Source organism: Aquarana catesbeiana, linkage group LG05 (genome assembly GCF_042186555.1).
Source record: "Aquarana catesbeiana isolate 2022-GZ linkage group LG05, ASM4218655v1, whole genome shotgun sequence".
NCBI lineage: Eukaryota > Metazoa > Chordata > Amphibia > Anura > Ranidae > Aquarana > Aquarana catesbeiana.
In genome coordinates, this window is record NC_133328.1 from 529,791,731 (window position 1) to 529,811,832 (window position 20,102).

General features: G+C 47.6%; 1 protein-coding gene across 4 annotated transcripts in view; it reads left to right on the top strand.

Moving 5' to 3' along the window:
- LOC141145232 (NXPE family member 1-like) overlaps nt 1-20,102 on the top strand; it is a 216,022-nt gene that overhangs the window by 36,455 nt on the left and 159,465 nt on the right. For 2 of the 4 annotated variants that reach the window (XM_073631739.1, XM_073631741.1), the window contains exon 3: nt 7,010-7,104. The exons of the other annotated variants lie outside the window; for them this stretch is intronic. In XM_073631739.1, coding sequence (XP_073487840.1) covers nt 7,057-7,104 — 48 coding nt within the window. In that variant the 5' untranslated portion in view covers nt 7,010-7,056. The remainder of the gene's footprint in view (nt 1-7,009; nt 7,105-20,102) is intronic. 4 annotated transcript variants of the gene reach the window in all.

Below are 20,102 nucleotides of genomic sequence, written 5' to 3' on the forward strand. Positions count from 1 at the left end.
AGGGGGAGGCAATGTCATGGACATACTACTTCCCCAGTAACGTACAGGCGTGCGCCAATGCGCATGCGCGTGTGCAGATCACGGTGATCGCGCAAGCACAGTGACGCGGCTTTGGCGCCCAGTGGCCTTTAAGAGGGGCTTCCACCGTTCAGCTCTTGCTGTTTGATCTGCAGCTTCACCTGAGACTTGTTCCTGTAATCTGCATCTGATCATCTTCTGACCTGGCTCTCTCACTACGCTGCTGTCTCCAATCCTGAACCTCGGCTTTCCTTGACCCTGATCCTGTTTGCTTGCCTGCCTGATCTCCTGCTACCAGAACCAGCCTGAACTTGACCATTCCTTGCCTGCCGATTCTGTTGAACTGATCCGCTGTGTATGACCCGGCTTGTCTGACCTTGCTTCTGCCTGCTGTGTGCACCCTGCTGACCTGTATCCAGCTTACCTGCACCCTACTGACCTGCATCCAGCTTACCCGCACCCTGCTGACCTGCATCCAGCTTACCTGCACCCTGCTGACCTGCATCCAGCTTACCTGCAGCCTGCTGACCTGCATCCAGCTTACCTGCAGCCTGCTGACCTGCATCCAGCTTACCTGCAGCCTGCTGACCTGCATCCAGCTCACCTGCACCCTGCTGACCTGCATCCAGCTTACCTGCACCCGGTACTCCAGCCGGTTCCAGTGCCTCCCAGTGGACATCACCTCCGGTTCCAGAAAATCCACCAGGCACTCATACCTCACTGTGCTCCTACGGTCACTGTCCCCAACTCCAGTGACCCGGGAACCAGGGCTGTACGAGAGGTCTCCCTCGTCAGGCTCACATACGAGGTACGTGTCAGTTGCCTTTTTGACTATTTAACTTCCAGCAATTTACAATATACTCTACACTTAGCTTAAAGTGGTGTTCCACCCAAAAAAAAAAAAAAAAAATACATGAATGTGCCTAAAAAAAATTAAAAAAAAATTTGGAATTTTTTTTTTTACTCACCTCTAAATGCCTGTTGCTAGGGGGTCCCTCGTAGTCTGCCTCTTTCAGTGCCTGGGCTGGTGACATCATTTTCCCTCGGCACAGGAAGGGCTCAGCTCTGCTCCCTCTTGTCAATCATCTGGGATGCATTACAGGTCCCAGATGACTAAGCGGCCAATCACGGCGCTCGGCGCCACTCATGCATGCGCAGTGGGTGCCCGGCTGTGAAGTCACAGCTTGGTGCCCACAGTTGCAATGCCGACGCCACCAAATGGAGGGGGAGACGAGCAGGGCTTCTATCCCCCGCATCGCTGGACCCTGGAACAGGTAAGTGTCCAATTAAAAGTCAGCAGCTACAGTATTTGTAGCTGCTGACTTTTAATTTTTTTTTTCTTTAAATGGGAACTCCTCTTTAATTTTTAATTTGCCTAGTTCCCATTTATTCAGATATTTTCAGTGTTCTCATACTTTTTATGCTCAGTTTTCACAAGATAGTCTAATGATTACACAATCTAATCTAGAATCAGTACTTGGGTCTGAATGTTTGGAGAGGTCCACCTCGAGACTGTATTCCCACCTTACCTTAATTTCCCTTCTGCCATTAGAGCATCTTAGATAGGGATGAGCCGAACACCCCCCCGGTTCGGTTCACAGCAGAACATGCGAACAGGCAAAAAATTTGTTTGAACACGCGAACACGTTTAAAGTCTATGGGACACGAACGTGAAAAATCAAAAGTGCTAATTTGAAGGGTTAATATGCAAGTTATTTTCATAAAAAGTGTTTGGGGACCTGGGTCCTGCCCCAGGGGGACATGTATCAATGCAAAAAAATGTTTAAAACGTCCGTTTTTTCGGAAGCAGTGATTTTAATAATGCTTAAATTGAAACAATAAAAGTGCAATATTCCGAGGCGCATGCGCGGCGCTCTGTGACATGGACGCCTGAACACAGAGCTACGTCCCGTTCCGAGCTTTCGGCTCCCCCAGCAGCGGGTACATTCACCCCCACATAGCCTCTGTCTGGACCGTAAAACCCAGGCAACCCACAGGCTCATTTACAGGCAGATTGGACTGACATAACGGACCCCTAAAGCCTATTTCACGGCACTGTTAGAAGCCGCTGAGGCACCTAAGATGGCGGCGGAATGGCTGCCTCATGATGCTTCCCACACAGGCACGCCCAGCTTCCTCTCTCCTTCGCTTCATGAGGAGGTATGTGGAGGGGCCCCAATGCTTTCATTGATAGGGGGGACCAGCATCACCAGCTTCCACAGTGTGCCTTATAAATAAGACCCTGGATGACATGCTCATGTCACCCACAGTAGCAGCCTCGCCGAGGCCTGGAGTGCACCTACAGTATATGGTCAAATCACCTCACAGCCCCATGATATCACTATGCTCTTTACAAGATTCGCAGAAATGCTTGACAAGGGTCTTGCTCAGACTGCTGCCAAGATCACCTCTGATATTAAATCAGATCTTCACCTCCTGGGCTCTCGCATTGAGCATATTGAAAATAAAATGGACGCCACAATTGACCGGGTTATCAAAACACCGATCATTTCCAAGAACTGCATGAACAGTTGGAGGGGGCCATAGCCAAAATTGATAACCTGGAAAATAAGTCCAGATGGCTGAATTTTAGGATCAGAGGTCTTCCAGAGACTTTCACTGACATTCCAGAAGCAGTGCACTCGCTAATCAAAAACCTTATACCTGACATCCGAGCCCACAAATTAGGAACTTGATCGGGGCCCGCAGAGCCCTTGGCCCCCCTCGATCAGATGGGCTACCTTGTGACATTGTGGTAAAACCTCACTACTACAATGTCAAAGAAGAAGTCATGAGGAGAGCTCGCACCATCCCACAAATTCAGCTTATGGGACATACAGTACAAGTTTATGCTGATATTTCTCCCTTCACCACCATCCAAAAAATGCAAGCACTCAAACCCCTTTTGATGGCTCTGACACAGAAAATTATTAAATACTGGTGGCTTTTCCCCTTTAGCCTGAAATTTGAATTTAATGGCAAGCCCTTCAGATTCTCGACGCTCATGGAGGGAGAACTCTTGCTGCAGAAACTGAGCCTCCTGCACACTGACCCAACCTCACCGATGCAATCATCTACGTCCAGCCTGACCAAACGGCCTCCTCCATCTAGTCTGCTCACCTCTACGTGGCAAAACGTAAGCACAAGAAAACCAAGGAAGGCATTACTACATGAGCTGGAGACTTACTCCATTGTTTCCATTCTCATGCCTTTATTGGGTATGGGCCCGTCTGGCCCCTTAGGCTTTCATGCCTACCTGGACTCATCAACTGACTATTCCCTTGGAACTCCCTGTGGCTCAGGCCTATCTTGCTGGAATCTGTGCACTGCTACAGTTACCCTCAACAATGGATCTCTTTCTTGTGTGTTCTGAACAGGAACATTCCCAGGACTCCCCAAATTTTACTGCCCCAAGTTCAGGATCTCTCAATGGGGTATGACGCACCCCTTCCTGTTATATTAGGACTCCGGGAGTAGGAGGAATATTTGACTCTTTCTGACTTAAATCTCCCTAATGCCGCGTACACACGGTCGGACTTTCCGGCATACTTGGTCCGGCGGACCAGAGTGTGCCGGACAATCCGCCCGTGTGTGGGCGGCGGCGGACTTTTCCGGCGGACTTCTTCCCAAAAGCCCGCCGGACCTAGATTTCAAACATGTTTGAAATCTTTCCGTCGGACTCAGTTTCGGGCGGAAAGTCCGCTCGTGTGTGTGCTGGTCCGACGGAAAGCCCGCTCGTGTGTAGGCTGGTCCGACAGACCAAATACGACACGAGGGGATGGTATTGCATCTCGCGCTCGCTGCAATAGGAAAAACAAATCTTCCTATTGCGGCGAGCGCGGGGCATACCAGGCCCTTAGGTCTGGTATGGATTATAAAGGGGAACCCCGCTACGCCGAAAAAACGGCGTGGGGTCCCCCTAAAATCCATACCAGACCCCCGATCCGAGCACGCAGCCTGGCCGGTCAGGAAAGGGGGTGGGGACGAGCGAGCGCCCCCCCCCCTCCTGAACCGTACCAGGCCGCATGCCCTCAACATGGGGGGTGGGTGCTTTGGGGGAGGGGGGCGCCCTGCGCCCCCCCCCCCCCAAAGCACCTTGGTCCCCATGTTGATGAGGACAAGGGCCTCTTCCCGACAACCCTGGCCGTTGGTTGTCGGGGTCTGCGGGCGGGGGCTTATCGGAATCTGGGAGCCCCCTTTAATAAGGGGGCCCCCAGATCCCGGCCCCCCACCCTATGTAAATGAGTATGGGGTACATGGTACCCCTACCCATTTACCTAGGAAAAAAGTGTAAGTAATAAAACACACTACACAGGTTTTTAAAATATTTTATTAAACAGCTCCGGGGGGGGATCTTCCTCCGGCTTCGGGGGTCTTCTTCCGGCTTCGGGGGTCCCTCCGCTTCATCTTCTCCCGGCGTCCGGTTGGTTCTTCTCCGCTCTCCGGCCTCTTCTCCCGGTGTCGCAGGTCTTCGGCCGGCCCCTCCGCTCTCTTCATGTAGCTCTATTGCGAGCGGAGGTCCGGACTTCTGGGCTTCTTGGCTTCTTGGCTTCTTGGCTTCTTGGCTTCTTGGCTTGGCTTGGCTTCTCTTCTCTTCCCCCAGATGTTGACACGACGCTCTCTCCGGCTGGACTGGTTTCTGAGGGCTGCGTTGTGACTTATATAGGCGGAGACCCCGCCCCCATATGATGTCACAGTCCCTGGGCATGCTGGGACTGTGACGTTTTAGGGGGCGTGGTCGACCACGCCCCCCGACCACGCCCCCTAAAACGTCACAGTCCCAGCATGCCCAGGGACTGTGACATCATATGGGGGCGGGGTCTCCGCCTATATAAGTCACAACGCAGCCCTCAGAGACCAGTCCAGCCGGAGAGAGCGTCGTGTCAACATCTGGGGGAAGAGAAGAGAAGAGAAGCCAAGAAGCCAAGAAGCCAAGAAGCCCAGAAGTCCGGACCTCCGCTCGCAATAGAGCTACATGAAGAGAGCGGAGGGGCCGGCCGAAGACCTGCGACACCGGGAGAAGAGGCCGGAGAGCGGAGAAGAACCAACCGGACGCCGGGAGAAGATGAAGCGGAGGGACCCCCGAAGCCGGAAGAAGACCCCCGAAGCCGGAGGAAGATCCCCCCCCCGGAGCTGTTTAATAAAATATTTTAAAAACCTGTGTAGTGTGTTTTATTACTTACACTTTTTTCCTAGGTAAATGGGTAGGGGTACCATGTACCCCATACTCATTTACATAGGGTGGGGGGCCGGGATCTGGGGGCCCCCTTATTAAAGGGGGCTCCCAGATTCCGATAAGCCCCCGCCCGCAGACCCCGACAACCAACGGCCAGGGTTGTCGGGAAGAGGCCCTTGTCCTCATCAACATGGGGACAAGGTGCTTTGGGGGGGGGGGGGCGCAGGGCGCCCCCCTCCCCCAAAGCACCCACCCCCCATGTTGAGGGCATGCGGCCTGGTACGGTTCAGGAGGGGGGGGGCGCTCGCTCGTCCCCACCCCCTTTCCTGACCGGCCAGGCTGCGTGCTCGGATCGGGGTCTGGTATGGATTTTAGGGGGGACCCCACGCCGTTTTTTCGGCGTAGCGGGGTTCCCCTTTATAATCCATACCAGACCTAAGGGCCTGGTATGCCCCGCGACGGGGCTCGCAAGGTGTCAATCTAGCCGATAAAAGCGGCAAGATTGACATCCTTTTCTAGTCCCGTCGCACCTGAGTCACGTTCAAAATGAACGGACTTGTCCGTGTGTGGGCAAGTCCGTTCATTCTGAAAGTCCGCCGGAACTCCGGCGAAAGTCCGTCGGAAAGACGGGCGGACTTAGCCCGCCGGAAAATCCCGGCGTGTGTGGGCAAGTCCGTTCGTTTTAAAGTCCGGCGCACCTGGCGGACAAAGTCCGTCGGAAAGTGTGCCGGACCAAGTAGGATAGAAAGTCCGCTCGTGTGTACGCGGCATAAGTCCCGTATGTGGATCTCATCCCTGGAAGGCGCTATTGTCCCTTATCCTCCACCATCAATAACTGAACAATACATTGGCCACTGAACCACAAAAGCAATTGACTTTGGAGTTCCCTGGATTGCCACTTCACCCACCCCACAGGTTTTTTGTTCCCTGCCTCCTCCTTGGGAAGACTCATCAATGGACTTAGGGGGCATTAACTCTTTTTGTTTTTGTTTTTTTTTTTTTTTTTTTACTATTTGTGACCCCTTCAATTTTTGACCCTGCCAGAGCCTATCCTTCCACGAAAATTTACAAGTTATAGCTGATGTGAGGAATCTACCCTAGCTTGTTTTATCCTGTCTGTTATGCCGCGTACACACGGTCTGACTTTTCGTCTACAAAAGTCCAACGGACGCTGACGGACTAAAGCTGGCTGGTAATCCGATCGTGTGTGGGCTTCTCCGGACTTTCAACGGACTTTTTTAGCCTCAAATCCGACGGACTTTAGATTTGAAACATGCTTCAAATCTTTACGTCGTAAGTACGACGGACCCCGAAATCCGCTCGTCTGTGTGCTAGTCCGACGGACAAAAACCCATGCTAGGGCAGCTATTGGCTACTGGCTATGAACTTCCTTATTTTAGTCCGGTGTACGTCATCACGTACGAATCCGTCGGACTTTTGTGTGGTCGTGTGTAGGCAAGTCCGTTCGTAAGAAAGTCTGCCGCAAGTCCGCCGAAGGTACGTCGGAAGTCTGTCGGACAGGCTGTCGGACTTTTGTAGACGAAAAGTCCGACCGTGTGTACGCGGCATTAGTTATGTTTTAGGAGGTGCTGTGCACAGAGCGGCACCTATGCTCCTCCTCCTACACTCGGAGCCAGAGTTTTTTTTTTTCTGCTCCTAGTTGGGATCTCCCCCACTGGTTGGGGGTACCATATTTGTATCTCGGGATATGGTGAAGATATTTCTCCCATATCCCTGGATCCTACTCTCTACTCTCACTACTCTTTTCCTCGCTTTTACTCTTTCACCCCTTTACTAAATCTCCTTTTTTTTCAGTGACGTGTGCGGTCTTGCTCACCTGCAGGACCCGGGAATGTGTTCTAATGGACTCGATGGCAGATATCTCCCAGGGACTACCCATCAGATGGAAGGTAGGTGATTGGGATCACTGGCGTCTCCACCTAAACTGCTCGATGGCTGATCTCACCACTCATAAACATGCCCTGTGCTTTGCTTCGCACAATGTGCAGGGGATTAACTCCCCTATTAAATGGGAAATCTTCCAATACTATCATGACCAAAAAATTGACATATTATTCCTCCAAGAAACACACTTCCCAAAATCTTATGTCCCGTCCTTCATACAGGGCCAAATTTCCTACGTTCTACCTTGCCAATTCGGACAGAAAGACTAAAGGAGTGGGCGTGTTTTTTCTCCCGCAAACACCCAATTCTCACTAGTATCAGAATTAAAGGACCCTGATGGCAGATTCAAACTCGTGAAAGGCCTCATTGATAACCAGCTTTACTCCCTAATCTCATACTATGCACCTAATCAAGGCCAATCAAATTTTTTTCCCTCTTTCACACTATGCTTCAATGCTTGAAGGCCTGGTCCTTTATTGCGGAGACTCTAACATTGTGTTCGATGCAGCTAAGTATAAGTTCTGTCCCCCAGGTAAGGATGGTGTTCGTCCCACCAGAGTCTTAGGGACTGATTTACGAAAATATTGGCGCATTTGTGCGTGCAGGAACAATTATTGCGACATGACGCATACTTAAAGAAATAGAAGACAGCTGTCGACTTGCGCCGGATTCGCGTACAGGGCGCAGACACACATTCTTAAATATAGAACAGACATTGGGCACGTGCTCATTGTAATGCTAATCATGTTAATGAGCTTTTCCTTATCACATGGAGAATATTGCTTCCACTTTTATTCCATTCATTCACTTCTTTTTTAAACAACTCAATAATCATTCTAGAGATCTTCCTCCTACCAACAACTGTGCGGATCTTCCCTGGACTTGTAATTGTGCATTTTATGGTGACAGTCTATAATCATTGGTGGAGCCAAAACTTCAATGAAAACCTCTTCTCAATACATGTCCTGTGTATTGTGCATTCTGGACAATTCATTTCCCCATACACTGTGCAATCTGATTGGATGAAGTTTAAATCCACTTATTTGTCTGAGTAATTCTTTCCCTATACACTGTGCAATCTGATTGAATAACGTTTAAATCTAATCATCTATCTGAGCAATTCATTTCCCCATACACTGTGCAATCTGATTGGATGACGTTTAAATCTAATCATCTATCTGAGCAATTCATTTCCCCATACACTGTGCAATCTGATTGGATGACGTTTAAATCTAATCATCTATCTAAGCAATTCATTTCCCCATACACTGTGCAATCTGATTGGATGACGTTTAAATCCAATCATTTGTCTGAGTAATTCTTTCCCCATACACTGTGCAATCTGGTTGGATGACATTTAAATCTAATCATATTTTTTAACAATTCTTTCCCCATACACTGTGCAATCTGATTGGATAACATTTAAATCTAGTCAGCAATCTGACCAGGTTCCACACGTATGGCCAGTGTTACTTTGGTACAGTTTAGCTCAGTAAATATTAATTTTGGTCATTACGACAATGTTCAGAAATCTGATTAACCAATGTTCCAGCCCACAATAAATAATTAAGATGTGACCACGCCCTCACCGATCAGTACAATTAAATTGTATTTATTAAAGCAGAATTGAGAACACAGGGAACGCACATGTTTAGAAAGTATGGGGACTCCGATATCCATTGCAGACTCTTGATGAAGAGAGAAATGACTATGTACCCCCACCAGCTTCATAGAGGACATGGATGGTGAGGTTGTTGTGCTCCTTCCACACCACCTCTGGCATTCCCGGGTGTTTATGCAGATCCTTGATGCCAGTTCTTGCCTTGTACCACAACGTATCCACTTTCCAGAAATGAAGTGGAGGACCTGAAGATGGATTTCTCCCAGCTGGAACTGCAAGCAGGTACTACGCCTGTTAAATGGACAGAAAAGATTAATTTGAAGTAGGGCTCCACCCAAAAGGTGAAGCTCCGCTTGTTTGCCTGCATCCCCCCCCCCCCCCTCTGATGTCACATTTGCCACCTTTCGGGAAAGGAGGGGGGAGTGGGTACCTTGATTTGATGGGTTAACAGCTCCCACTTGCGAGAATCTCAGTCGGACATTCCGCCCCTTTCTCCTTCTCCTGCCACCAGGCCATTCACAAAGCGCACTGTGTATGTGCAGTAGGTAACTGGCTGTGAAGCTGAAAGCTTCACTGCTGGTTTACCGTAGCCAAGATGGTGAAGCCAGCACACCCAAGAACCAATTGAAAAATTGAAAAATTGGCTCGGGTGAGGACATCTCTGGATCCCTGGACAGGTAAGTGCCCTGATATTAAAAGTCAGCAGTTACAGTATTTGTAGCTGCTGATTTTTAATTTTGTGGGTTTTTTTTGGCGGAACTCCGCTTTAAGTGAGTTTATTTTTGGGAAACCCTTTTATTCCTATTACAAGGAATGTAAAAATTCCTGTAATAGAATGAAGCAGGACATGGCCTCTTTAACGTCAAAAAGACCTCAGATCTCAAATTTACACTTGAATGCAATTAAAAAAAAATATATTAAAAAAACCCCAAATGGGCCCCTTAAGGCTGGCAGGCAGAAGTGGCGTTTGACGTTGCTCCAGTCCCTCCAAGGGTATAGAGTTGAGTGGGGGCCATCTTGCCCTCACTTGACTTCCTGCCCAATCACTACACCAAAACAGATTGTTTGTGCCGCTGCTGATCTCTCTGTTAAATGTGGAAAATGACCGGGAAAAGGTGGGAGGAGTGGCACCTCTCCTGCTGCCCATAAAAGTGATCCTGTGGTGAATAGACCACTGGGAACACTTTTATGTGAAACGGGATTGGCCACGGTTTAAAAATATACCAGGGCAGTATATAATGTCAAAGTAGCAACATATATACACGGTGGCCTGTTCGGATTTGCCTAGAGTAACCCTTCAAAAAAAAAAAAAAATTAGATTTATCAATAAGGAGAGAGAGACAGATATGTTGAGTGTATGTATGTACAGAAAAATGTGTATTTATATAATGCACCCACACACACACACAACAAAAATGTGGATGTACACACAGCTAAACATAGTCACATCACCCTTCCCCCCCCCCCCCCCCCCCCCGGTGGATGCATGTCACACTCACTCTGCAAAAAACAAAGAGCTCCTCCTCAGAGAAGGTTTGGCGAGCATGCTGGCAGCAGTACATACCTCCCAACTCGACGCTCGTAATGGCAAAATGTGGGTGTGGCCAAAGTCTTAATGGTGGGAGGGACCTAAGGGGTGTGGTTAAACAAAACCCCAGCTATCTCACCAATGCCCCCAGCTCTCCCTAATGCCCCTAATTCTCACTAATGCCCCCCAGCTCTCTTACCAATGCCCCCCAGATCTCTCACCCATTGCCCCCAGCTCTCACTAATGCCCCCCAGCTCTCTCACTAATGCTCTCAGCTCTCTCACCAATTCCACCTCCTCTCTTACTAATGCCCCCCCCAGCTCTCTCACCAATTTCCCCTTCTTTCTTACGAATGCCCCCCCCCCCCAGCTCTCTCACCAATTCCACCTCCTCTCTTACTAATGCCCCCCCCCCAGCTCTCTCGCCAATTCCACCTCCTCTCTTACTAATGCCCCCCCCCAGCTCTCTCGCCAATTCCACCTCCTCTCTTACTAATGCCCCCCCCCAGCTCTCACTAATGCCCCACCAGCTCTCTCACTAATGCTCCTCAGCTCTCTCACCAATTCCACCTCCTCTCTTACTAATGCCCCCCACCCAGCTCTCTCACCAATTTCCCTTCTTTCTTACGAATGCCCCCCCCAGCTCTCTCACCAATTCCACCTCCTCTCTTAATAATGCCCCTCCCCCAGCTCTCTCGCCAATTCCACCTCCTCTCTTACTAATGCCCCCCCCAGCTCTCTCACCAATTCCACCTCCTCTCTTACTAATGCCCCCCCAGCTCTCCCACCAATTTCCCCCTTCTTTCTTACTAATGCCCCCCCCCAGCTCTCTCACCAATTTCCCCTTCCTTTCTTACTAATGCCCCCCCCAGCTTCTCTCACCAATTCCACCTCCTCTGTTACTAATGCCCCCCCCCCCCCAGCTCTCTCACCAATTTCCCCTTCTTTCTTACTAATGCCCCCCAGCTCTCTCACCCAATTCCACCTCCTCTCTTACTAATGCCCCCTCCCCCCCCAGCTCTCTCGCTAATTCCACCTCCTCTCATTACTAATGCCCCCCCCAGCTCTCTCACCAATTCACCCTCCTCTCTTACTAATTCCCCCCCAATTCTCTCAGCAATCCCCCCCTTCTTTCTTACTAATGCCCCCCCAGCTCTCTCACAAATCCCCCCCCCTCCTCTCTTAGTAAAGCCCCCCCAGCTCTCTGACCAACCCCCCCTCTCTTACTAATGCCCCCCCCTTCCCGGCTCTCTCACCAACTCCCCCCTCCTCTAGTGCCCAACCCCCCCAGGTCTCAGAAATGCAGATTAATGTGAATCCCTGTGCTTTTTTAAGCACACTGCTGCTGACAGCTCTGAGTGTCAGGACTGTAGCATGGAGCCCAGGAGGAGTTTCACAGCACTTCACTGGCTCCATGCTAAAGTCCTAACAGGCGGGGAAAGGACACATCCCCAATGAGGGACCCAGGGCACCCACCAGAAAATGTGGGCCATGTCCCCCCCCCCCCCGGGTGCCTGGCGCACACGCACAGAAGCAGGTGGAGCGCTTCTGTGTGAGAAAGAGTTCAGTTCCTCTTACCTTTCACGAGCACTGACAGGCAGAATCGGGGCTGTTGAGAGACGGGGTCTGGGCCACTGAGAGCCGGCATGGGGACTGATGAGAGCCAGCATGGGGAGCGCTGAGAGCCGGGCATGGGGAGCCCTGAGAGGCGGGATCGGGGGCACTGAGAGCTGGCATGGGGAGTGCTGAGAGGCAGGATTGGGGGCACTGAGAGGCAGGATCGGGGGGCACTGAGAGCCGGCATGGGGTAGCGCTGAGAGGTGGGATTGGGGGCACTGAGAGCCGGCATGGGGAGCGCTGAGAGGCGGGACACTGGGCACTGACAGATGGGATTGGGGATCCTGAGAAACATGATGGGGAGCGCTGAGAGGTGGGATCGAGAGCCGAAAGGGGGGTGGGGCTGAGAGGTGGCCTGCAAATTATATCATCGTTTGCTGGGACACTGGCGGTCCTAACAACCGGTGACTGCATTGAGGAGGGGGGGAAGAGCAGAGATTGCTGGCCAGATATTCTCCCAAAAATCCTCACTTGGTGCTGAGAGCAACACATTGCACCCATTGAGGATACCACTATGGAGTGGAGCCCAGGGCTGGAACTTGTTCCAGCCCTGGGTTCCGGTACTCCAGCCCCTGATCTGCGGGGACCCCGGGACTTCAAACTTCAAATCGCGGGAAGGTCCCGCGGAATCCGGGACGGTTGGGAGGTATGAGCAGTATCAATCAACTTCCTGGAAAAATCTGATTGGACGAAAGCCTAACAATGAACCAGGAAGTAGTCATATTTCCAGGGGTCGTGTATCATCTGCATAGAAACTTGAGCTACATATTTTGCGCATATGTTTGTGCATGAAAAGTTCTTGATTATTTTTCTAAATGTAAACTGGAGTTGTAGGATTAATAATCAAAGGGTATTTTGCTTTTTTTTAAATTTTATTTATTTTTGGCTTTTTTCTTCCTCAAAACATTGGAGACTGCAACCAATACAAACATTTCATGTACAATCTGTGGCATGTAAACTTCCCTCAATGTAAACCCAAGATAACCAAAAATAGGCAAAGTCTTATCGTTTCAATCTTAAAAAGGAATATCTGATCTGTTTGCAAATAAATGAACACATGCTATGGGTCTTGATAACAAAGTTCACCTTTATCATGAAAAAAGACCCAATCACACAGGAAACGCACTGCAAAGCATTTTACAACTTTATTTGAGAAACACAGTAAAAGTTCACACAAAAAAAAAAGAAGATAAAATAAAGGCAAATAAACAGCACTGTGAAAGTAATTACTCGGCCATTAGAAAAATCATGTGAAAGTTGCCTATGCACAGAAAAACAAACAAAACACACCACATACAAAAGAGCGAACACTCAGGACAGACAAATCTTTAGAACATAGATAACAAAAATAAGACAATTGCATAAACTTTCATACAGCTAAGTGAGTATATTAAAGAAAAAGGCAAGTCATTATATACACATCCCTCCAACTACATACAGTACATAGACCTCCTTGTCTTGTGTGGATCACGCTACACTTTATAAGAAATTTAAGGTCAAAATAGGTAACAGCTGAAAACATTTTAGTAAACAATTCTTATTAGTGAAGTAACTGTGATTCACATATATTTTCAATAGCTACTAAAAACAATCTAAACTCTAACCAATAATAAAATCGATGCCTGCATAACAAAGTATACATACAACAAGGTGGCCTCACTTTAGGCAAATCTACACAAGCCACACCCCCTTATATAACATAGGACATGGTTTTTGGCGCAAACACGCATAATGAACGTTCTCACGTGGTGCTTATTGATGCACAATAAAACATTTGTCCCTTAGTTTATCTAACTTCATTTAGGAAACTTAGCTGCTCAGAAACATGATTAGATTTAACCACTTGAGCCCCGGACCATTATGCTGCCTAAGGACCAGAGGTCTTTTTCCAATTTGGCACTGCGTCGCTTTAACTGCTAATTGCGCGGTTATGCAATGCTGTACCCAAACGAAATTTGCGTCCTTTTCTTCCCACAAATAGAGCTTTCTTTTGATGGTATTTGATCACTTCTGCAGTTTTTATTTTTTGCGCTATAAACGGAAAAAGACCGAAAATTTTGAAAAAAAATGATATTTTCTACTTTTTGTTATAAAAAAAATCCAATAAACTCAATTTTAGTCATACATTTAGGCCAAAATGTATTCGGCCACATGTCTTTGGTAAAAAAAATGTCAATAAGCGTATATTTATTGGTTTGCGCAAAAGTTATAGCGTCTACAAACTAGGGTACATTTTCTGGAATTTACACAGCTTTTAGTTTATGACTGCCTATGTCATTTCTTGAGGTGCTAAAATGGCAGGGCAGTACAAAACCCCCCCAAATGACCCCATTTTGGAAAGTAGACACCCCAAGGAAATTGCTGATAGGCATGTTGAACCCATTGAATATTTATTTTTTTTGTCCCAAGTGATTGAATAATGACAAAAAAAAAAAAAAAAAAAAAATATTTACAAAAAGTTGTCACTAAATGATATATTGCTCACACAGGCCATGGGCCTATGTGGAATTGCACCCCAAAATATATTCAGCTACTTCTCCTGAGTACGGGGATACCACATGTGTGGGACTTTTTGGGAGCCTAGCCGCGTATGGGACCCCGAAAACCAATCACCGCCTTCAGGATTTCTAAGGGTGTAACTTTTTGATTTCACTCTTCACTGCCTATCACAGTTTCGGAGGCCATGGAATGCCCAGGTGGCACAACCCCCCCCCCAAATGACCCCATTTTGGAAAGTAGACACCCCAAGCTATTTGCTGAGAGGCATATTGAGTCCATGGAATATTTTATATTTTGACACAAGTTGCGGGAAAGTGACACTTTTTTTTTTTTTTTTTTTTTTTTTGCACAAAGTTGTCACTAAATGATATATTGCTCACACAGGCCATGGGCCTATGTGGAATTGCACCCCAAAATACATTTAGCTGCTTCTCCTGAGTATGGGGATACCACATGTGTGGGACTTTTTGGGAGCCTAGCCGCGTACGGGGCCCCGAAAACCAATCACCGCCTTCAGCGTTTTTAAGGGCGTGAATTTTTGATTTTACTCTTCACTGCCTAACACCGTTTCGGAGGCCATGGAATGCCCAGGTGGCACAAACCCCCCCCAAATGACCCCATTTTGGAAAGTAGACACCCCAAGCTATTTGCTGAGAGGCATGGTGAGTATTTTGCAGCTCTCATTTGTTTTTGAAAATGAAGAAAGACAAGAAAAAACTTTTTTTTTTTTTCTTTTTTCAAATTTCAAAACTTTGTGACAAAAAGTGAGGTCTGCAAAATACTCACTATACCTCTCAGCAAATAGCTTGGGGTGTCTACTTTCCAAAATGGGGTCATTTGGGGGGGTTTTGTGCCACCTGGGCATTCCATGGCCTCCGAAACTGTGATAGGCAGTGAAGAGTGAAATCAAAAATTCACGCCCCTTAGAAAGCCTGAAGGCGGTGCTTGGTTTTCGGGGTCCCGTACACGGCTAGGCTCCCAAAAAGTCTCACACATATGGTATCCCCGTACTCAGGAGAAGCAGCAGAATGTATTTTGGGGTGTAATTTCACATATTCCCATGGCATGTTTGAGCAATATATCATTTAGTGACAACTTTGTGCAAAAAAAAAAAAAAAAAAAAAAAAATTTGTCTCTTTCCCGCAACTTGTGTCGCAATATAAAATATTCCATGGACTCGACATGCCTCTCAGCAAATAGCTTGGGGTGTCTACTTTCCAAAATGGGGTCATTTGGGGGGGTTTTGAACTGTCCTGGCATTTTATGCACAACATTTAGAAGCTTATGTCACACATCACCCACTCTTCTAACCACTTGAAGACAAAGCCCTTTCTGACACTTATTTTTTACATGAAAAAGTTTTTTTTTTTTTGCAAGAAAATTACTTTGAACCCCCAAACATTATATATTTTTTTAAAGCAAATGCCCTACAGATTAAAATGGTGGGTGTTTCATTTTTTTTTTTCACACAGTATTTGCGCAGCGATTTTTCAAACGCATTTTTTGGGGAAAAAACACACTTTTTTAAATTTTAATGCACTAAAACACACTATATTGCCCAAATGTTTGATGAAATAAAAAAGATGATCTTAGACCGAGTACATGGATACCAAACATGACATGCTTTACAATTGCGCACAAACGTGCAGTGGCAACAAAATAAATACATTTTTAAAAGCCTTTAAAAGCCTTTACAGGTTACCACTTTAGATCTACAGAGGAGGTCTACTGCAAAAATTACTGCCCTCGATCTGACCTTCGCGGCGATACCTCACATGCATGGTGCAATTGCTGTTTACGTTTGACGACAGACCGCCGCTTGCGTTCGCCTTAGCGCAAGAGCAGGGGGCGACAGGGGTGCTTTTTTTTTTTTTTTTTTTTTCTTTATTATTTTTTTGCTTTTTTATCTTATTTTTAAACTGTTCCTTTCATTTTTTTTTTTTTTAAATCATTTTTATTGTTATCTCGGGGAATGTAAATATCCCCTATGATAGCAATAGGTAGTGACAGGTACTCTTTTTTGAAAAAATTGGGGTCTATTAGACCCTAGATCTCTCCTCTGCCCTCAAAGCATCTGACCACACCAAGATCGGTGTGATAAAATGCTTCCCCAATTTCCCAATGGCGCTATTTACATCCGGCGAAATCTAAGTCATAAAATGCTCGTAGCTTCCGGTTTCTTAGGCCATAGAGATGTTTGGAGCCACTCTTGTCTCTGATCAGCTCTATGGTCAGCTGGCTGAATCACCGGCTGCATTCTCAGGTTCCCTGTTGAGACAGGAGAGCCAGAGAAAAACACGGAAGACGGTGGGGGGGGGGGGGCATTCCCTCCCACGGGTTGTAAAGGCAGTCTAGAGGCTAATTAGCCGCTAGGATTGCTTTTACATGAAAGCCGACCGCTGGCTGAAAAGAATGATACCAAGATGATACCTAAACCTGCAGGCATCATTCTGGTATAACCACTCAAAGTTGTGAATGGCGTACCTGAAGACAAAAAAATGGTTAACAATAAAGCACAGTAAACAATAAAGTATAAATAATTACATACCTGAAAAACAAACATGATAAAACATAATAACAATAACAATAACAATAACAATAAAACACTGCAGAATAGAATACAGTAAAAAAAGAGCAGAACAATAGAGAGAGAGAATAGAGAGAGAGAACAATAAAACGACAACTATTTTTTTTTATTTTATATATATATTTTTTTTTTTTACACTTTTTTTGTAACTAACTTTTATAACTGTAACCGGTTCCAGGTTCGGGTCTCTCAAAATGCGATGGCATCTTGGGAGACCCTGTGAAAGTGTGCCTAGTCTGTGGAATGCTGTACCCTACGCTAATACTCAACTAGTGTATGGTAGCGTTCAAAACATTCACCAATGCAAAGACCAGGATTGTCAGGACAGAAGGGACAATAATAGCGGGTGTCACGCCTATATCCGCGTTTGCTGCAGACACAACATCTTTTTGGGGGGGGTTCGTTGGGTAGGGGTACTCGGGAGCACATAAAAATGCCTCTCATGCAGCCGACTGCATTTCGTTGGGGGATGTGAATGGGGGAAGTACGGGCGCTGCAGAAGTGGTGGGTTCCCAATTAGGATTGGCGAATGCAGCAGGAAGGGCACTATGGGCACGACGGGCCTGTGTTTGTCTTTTTGGTGGCAGCGGGACACTACTTGTGCTTGTCACCTCACCAGCTTGAACTGCACTTATGGGACTCGCCACGTCACCAAGTGTTACTGCAGTGCTGGTTTGACTACGACCGGGGTGTACTAGGCCGCTGGTGCTTGCCAGTTCAATAAAAAGCTTCCAAAAAAACTGTTAGCGATCGCAGGGATCAGGCCTGACTCTGCAAACGCTGCAGTTATGCGTTTAGTGTTTTGTAAGTGACAGTGATCGATCGATACTGCACTTGGGTGGGCTGGACTGGGCCGGGCGGAGGGGCAAAACGCAGGTGCTAGCAGGTATCTGGGTTGATCCCGCTAACACTGCGTTTTTGGGAACCCTAAACTGCTGGGGACGCTAGTATAGATCTGATCTGATCGGATCAGATATTGATCCGTTCAGATACTATACCACTAAAGGAGGCGTATGCTGCGTGCGTGGGTGTTAGTGGTACTGGCGCTAACCTGACGCTGCCTGGGGCCGGTGCTTGCTAGTTCACCAAAATGCTACCAAAAAAACTGTTAGCGATCGCAGGGATCAGGCCTGACTCTGCGAACGCTGCAGTTATGCGTTTAGTGCCTTGTAAGTGTCAGTGATCGATCGATACTGCACTTGGGTGGGATGGGCTGGGCCGGGCGGAGGGGCACAACGCAGGTGCTAGCAGGTATCTGGGCTGATCCCGCTAACACTGCGTTTTTGGGAACCCTAAACTGCTGGGGACGCTAGTATAGATCTGATCGGATCAGATATTGATCCGATCAGATACTATACCACTAAGGGAGGTGTACGGTGCGTGCGTGGGTGTTAGCGGTACTGGCGCTAACCTGACGCTGCCTGGTGCTTGCTTGCCAGTTCACCAAAATGCTACCAAAAAAACTGTTAGCGATCGCAGGGATCAGGCCTGACTCTGTGAACGCTGCAGTTATGCGTTTAGTGTTTTGTAAGTGACAGTGATCGATCGATACTGCACTTGGGTGGGCTGGGCGGAGGGGCAAAACGCAGGTGCTAGCGGGTATCTGGGCTGATCCCGCTAACACTGTGTTTTTGGGAACCCTAAACTGCTGGGGACGCTAGTATAGATCTGATCAGATCAGATATTGATCCGATCAGATACTATACCACTAAGGGAGGCGCATGCTGCGTGCGTGGGTGTTAGCGGTACTGGCGCTAATCTGACGCTGCCTGGGGCGACGCATATCACCGCCGGGCGATCAGGGGGCTAAACCTTTATTAGGTAATAAACGGCGGGTGCCCTGACACTATAAAAAATAAACGAACTAACCTGCGTCACCCGTAACGGTTATACGGTGATCAGTGGTGAAAGGGTTAACTAGGGGGCAATCAAGGGGTTAAAACATTTATTAGGTAGTATATGGGGGTCCCTGTCACTATAAAACGCTGACGGCGAACCTAAATATTTACCTCACTAACTAGCGTCACCAGCGACACTAATACAGCGATCAGAAAAATGATCGCTTAGCAACACTGGTGACAGGGGGTGATCAAGGGGTTAAAACTTTATTAGGGGGGGTTAGGGGGGTACCCTAGACCTAAAGGGGGGTGATACTCACTGTCCCAACACTGTAACTGTCACAAACTGACACTATGCAGTAATCAGAAAAAAAAAAAAAAAAAAAAACAAAAAACCTGCTGGTGTCAGTTTGTGACAGGGGGGGGGGGGTGATTGGGGGGGGATCGGGGGGCGATCGGGGGGGGGATCGGGGTGTTTTGTATGCCTGGCATGTTCTACTGTGTGTGTGTGTGTTGTGCACTCACATTGATGTCTTCTCCCCTCGGCGCTGGAACGGAAAATACCGAGCCGAGGGGAGATGACATCATTTCCTTTGCTGCTGTTTAGCATACAGCAGCAAAGGAGTGTTCCCATTGGCCGGCGGCGATCGCGAGGGGGGGGCCACGAACGGATGGCCTCCCCCTCATCTCGGATCGCCGGGGAACAGAACGGGACCGCTTCGGGCACCGGGGGGGGGTCCGATCGGACCCCCCACCCGCGAGAGGCAAATCACGTACATGTACGTGATTTTGCCTGCCCGTGCCGCCTTGCCGACGTAAATCGGCGTTAGGCGGTCCTTAAGTGGTTAAACATTATACAATCAGATTGTACAGTGTATAGGGAAAGAATTGCTCAGACAAATGAGTGGATTTAAACATTATACAATCAGATTGCACAGTGTATAGGGAAAGAAATGCTCAGACAAATGAGTGGATTTAAACGTCATCCAATCAGATTTCACAGTGTATGGGGAAAGAATTGCTCAGAAAGATGATTAGATTTAAACGTTATTCAATCAGATTGCACAGTGTATGGGGAAAGAATTGCTCAGAAAGATGATTAGATTTAAACGTTATTCAATCAGATTGCACAGTGTATGGGGAAAGAATTGCTCAGACAAATGAGTGGATTTAAACATTATACAATCAGATTGCACAGTATATGGGGAAAGAATTTCTCAGACAAATGAGTGGATTTAAACGTTATACAATCAGATTGCACAGTGTATGGGGAAAGAATTGTTCAGAAAGATGATTAGATTTAAACGTCATCCA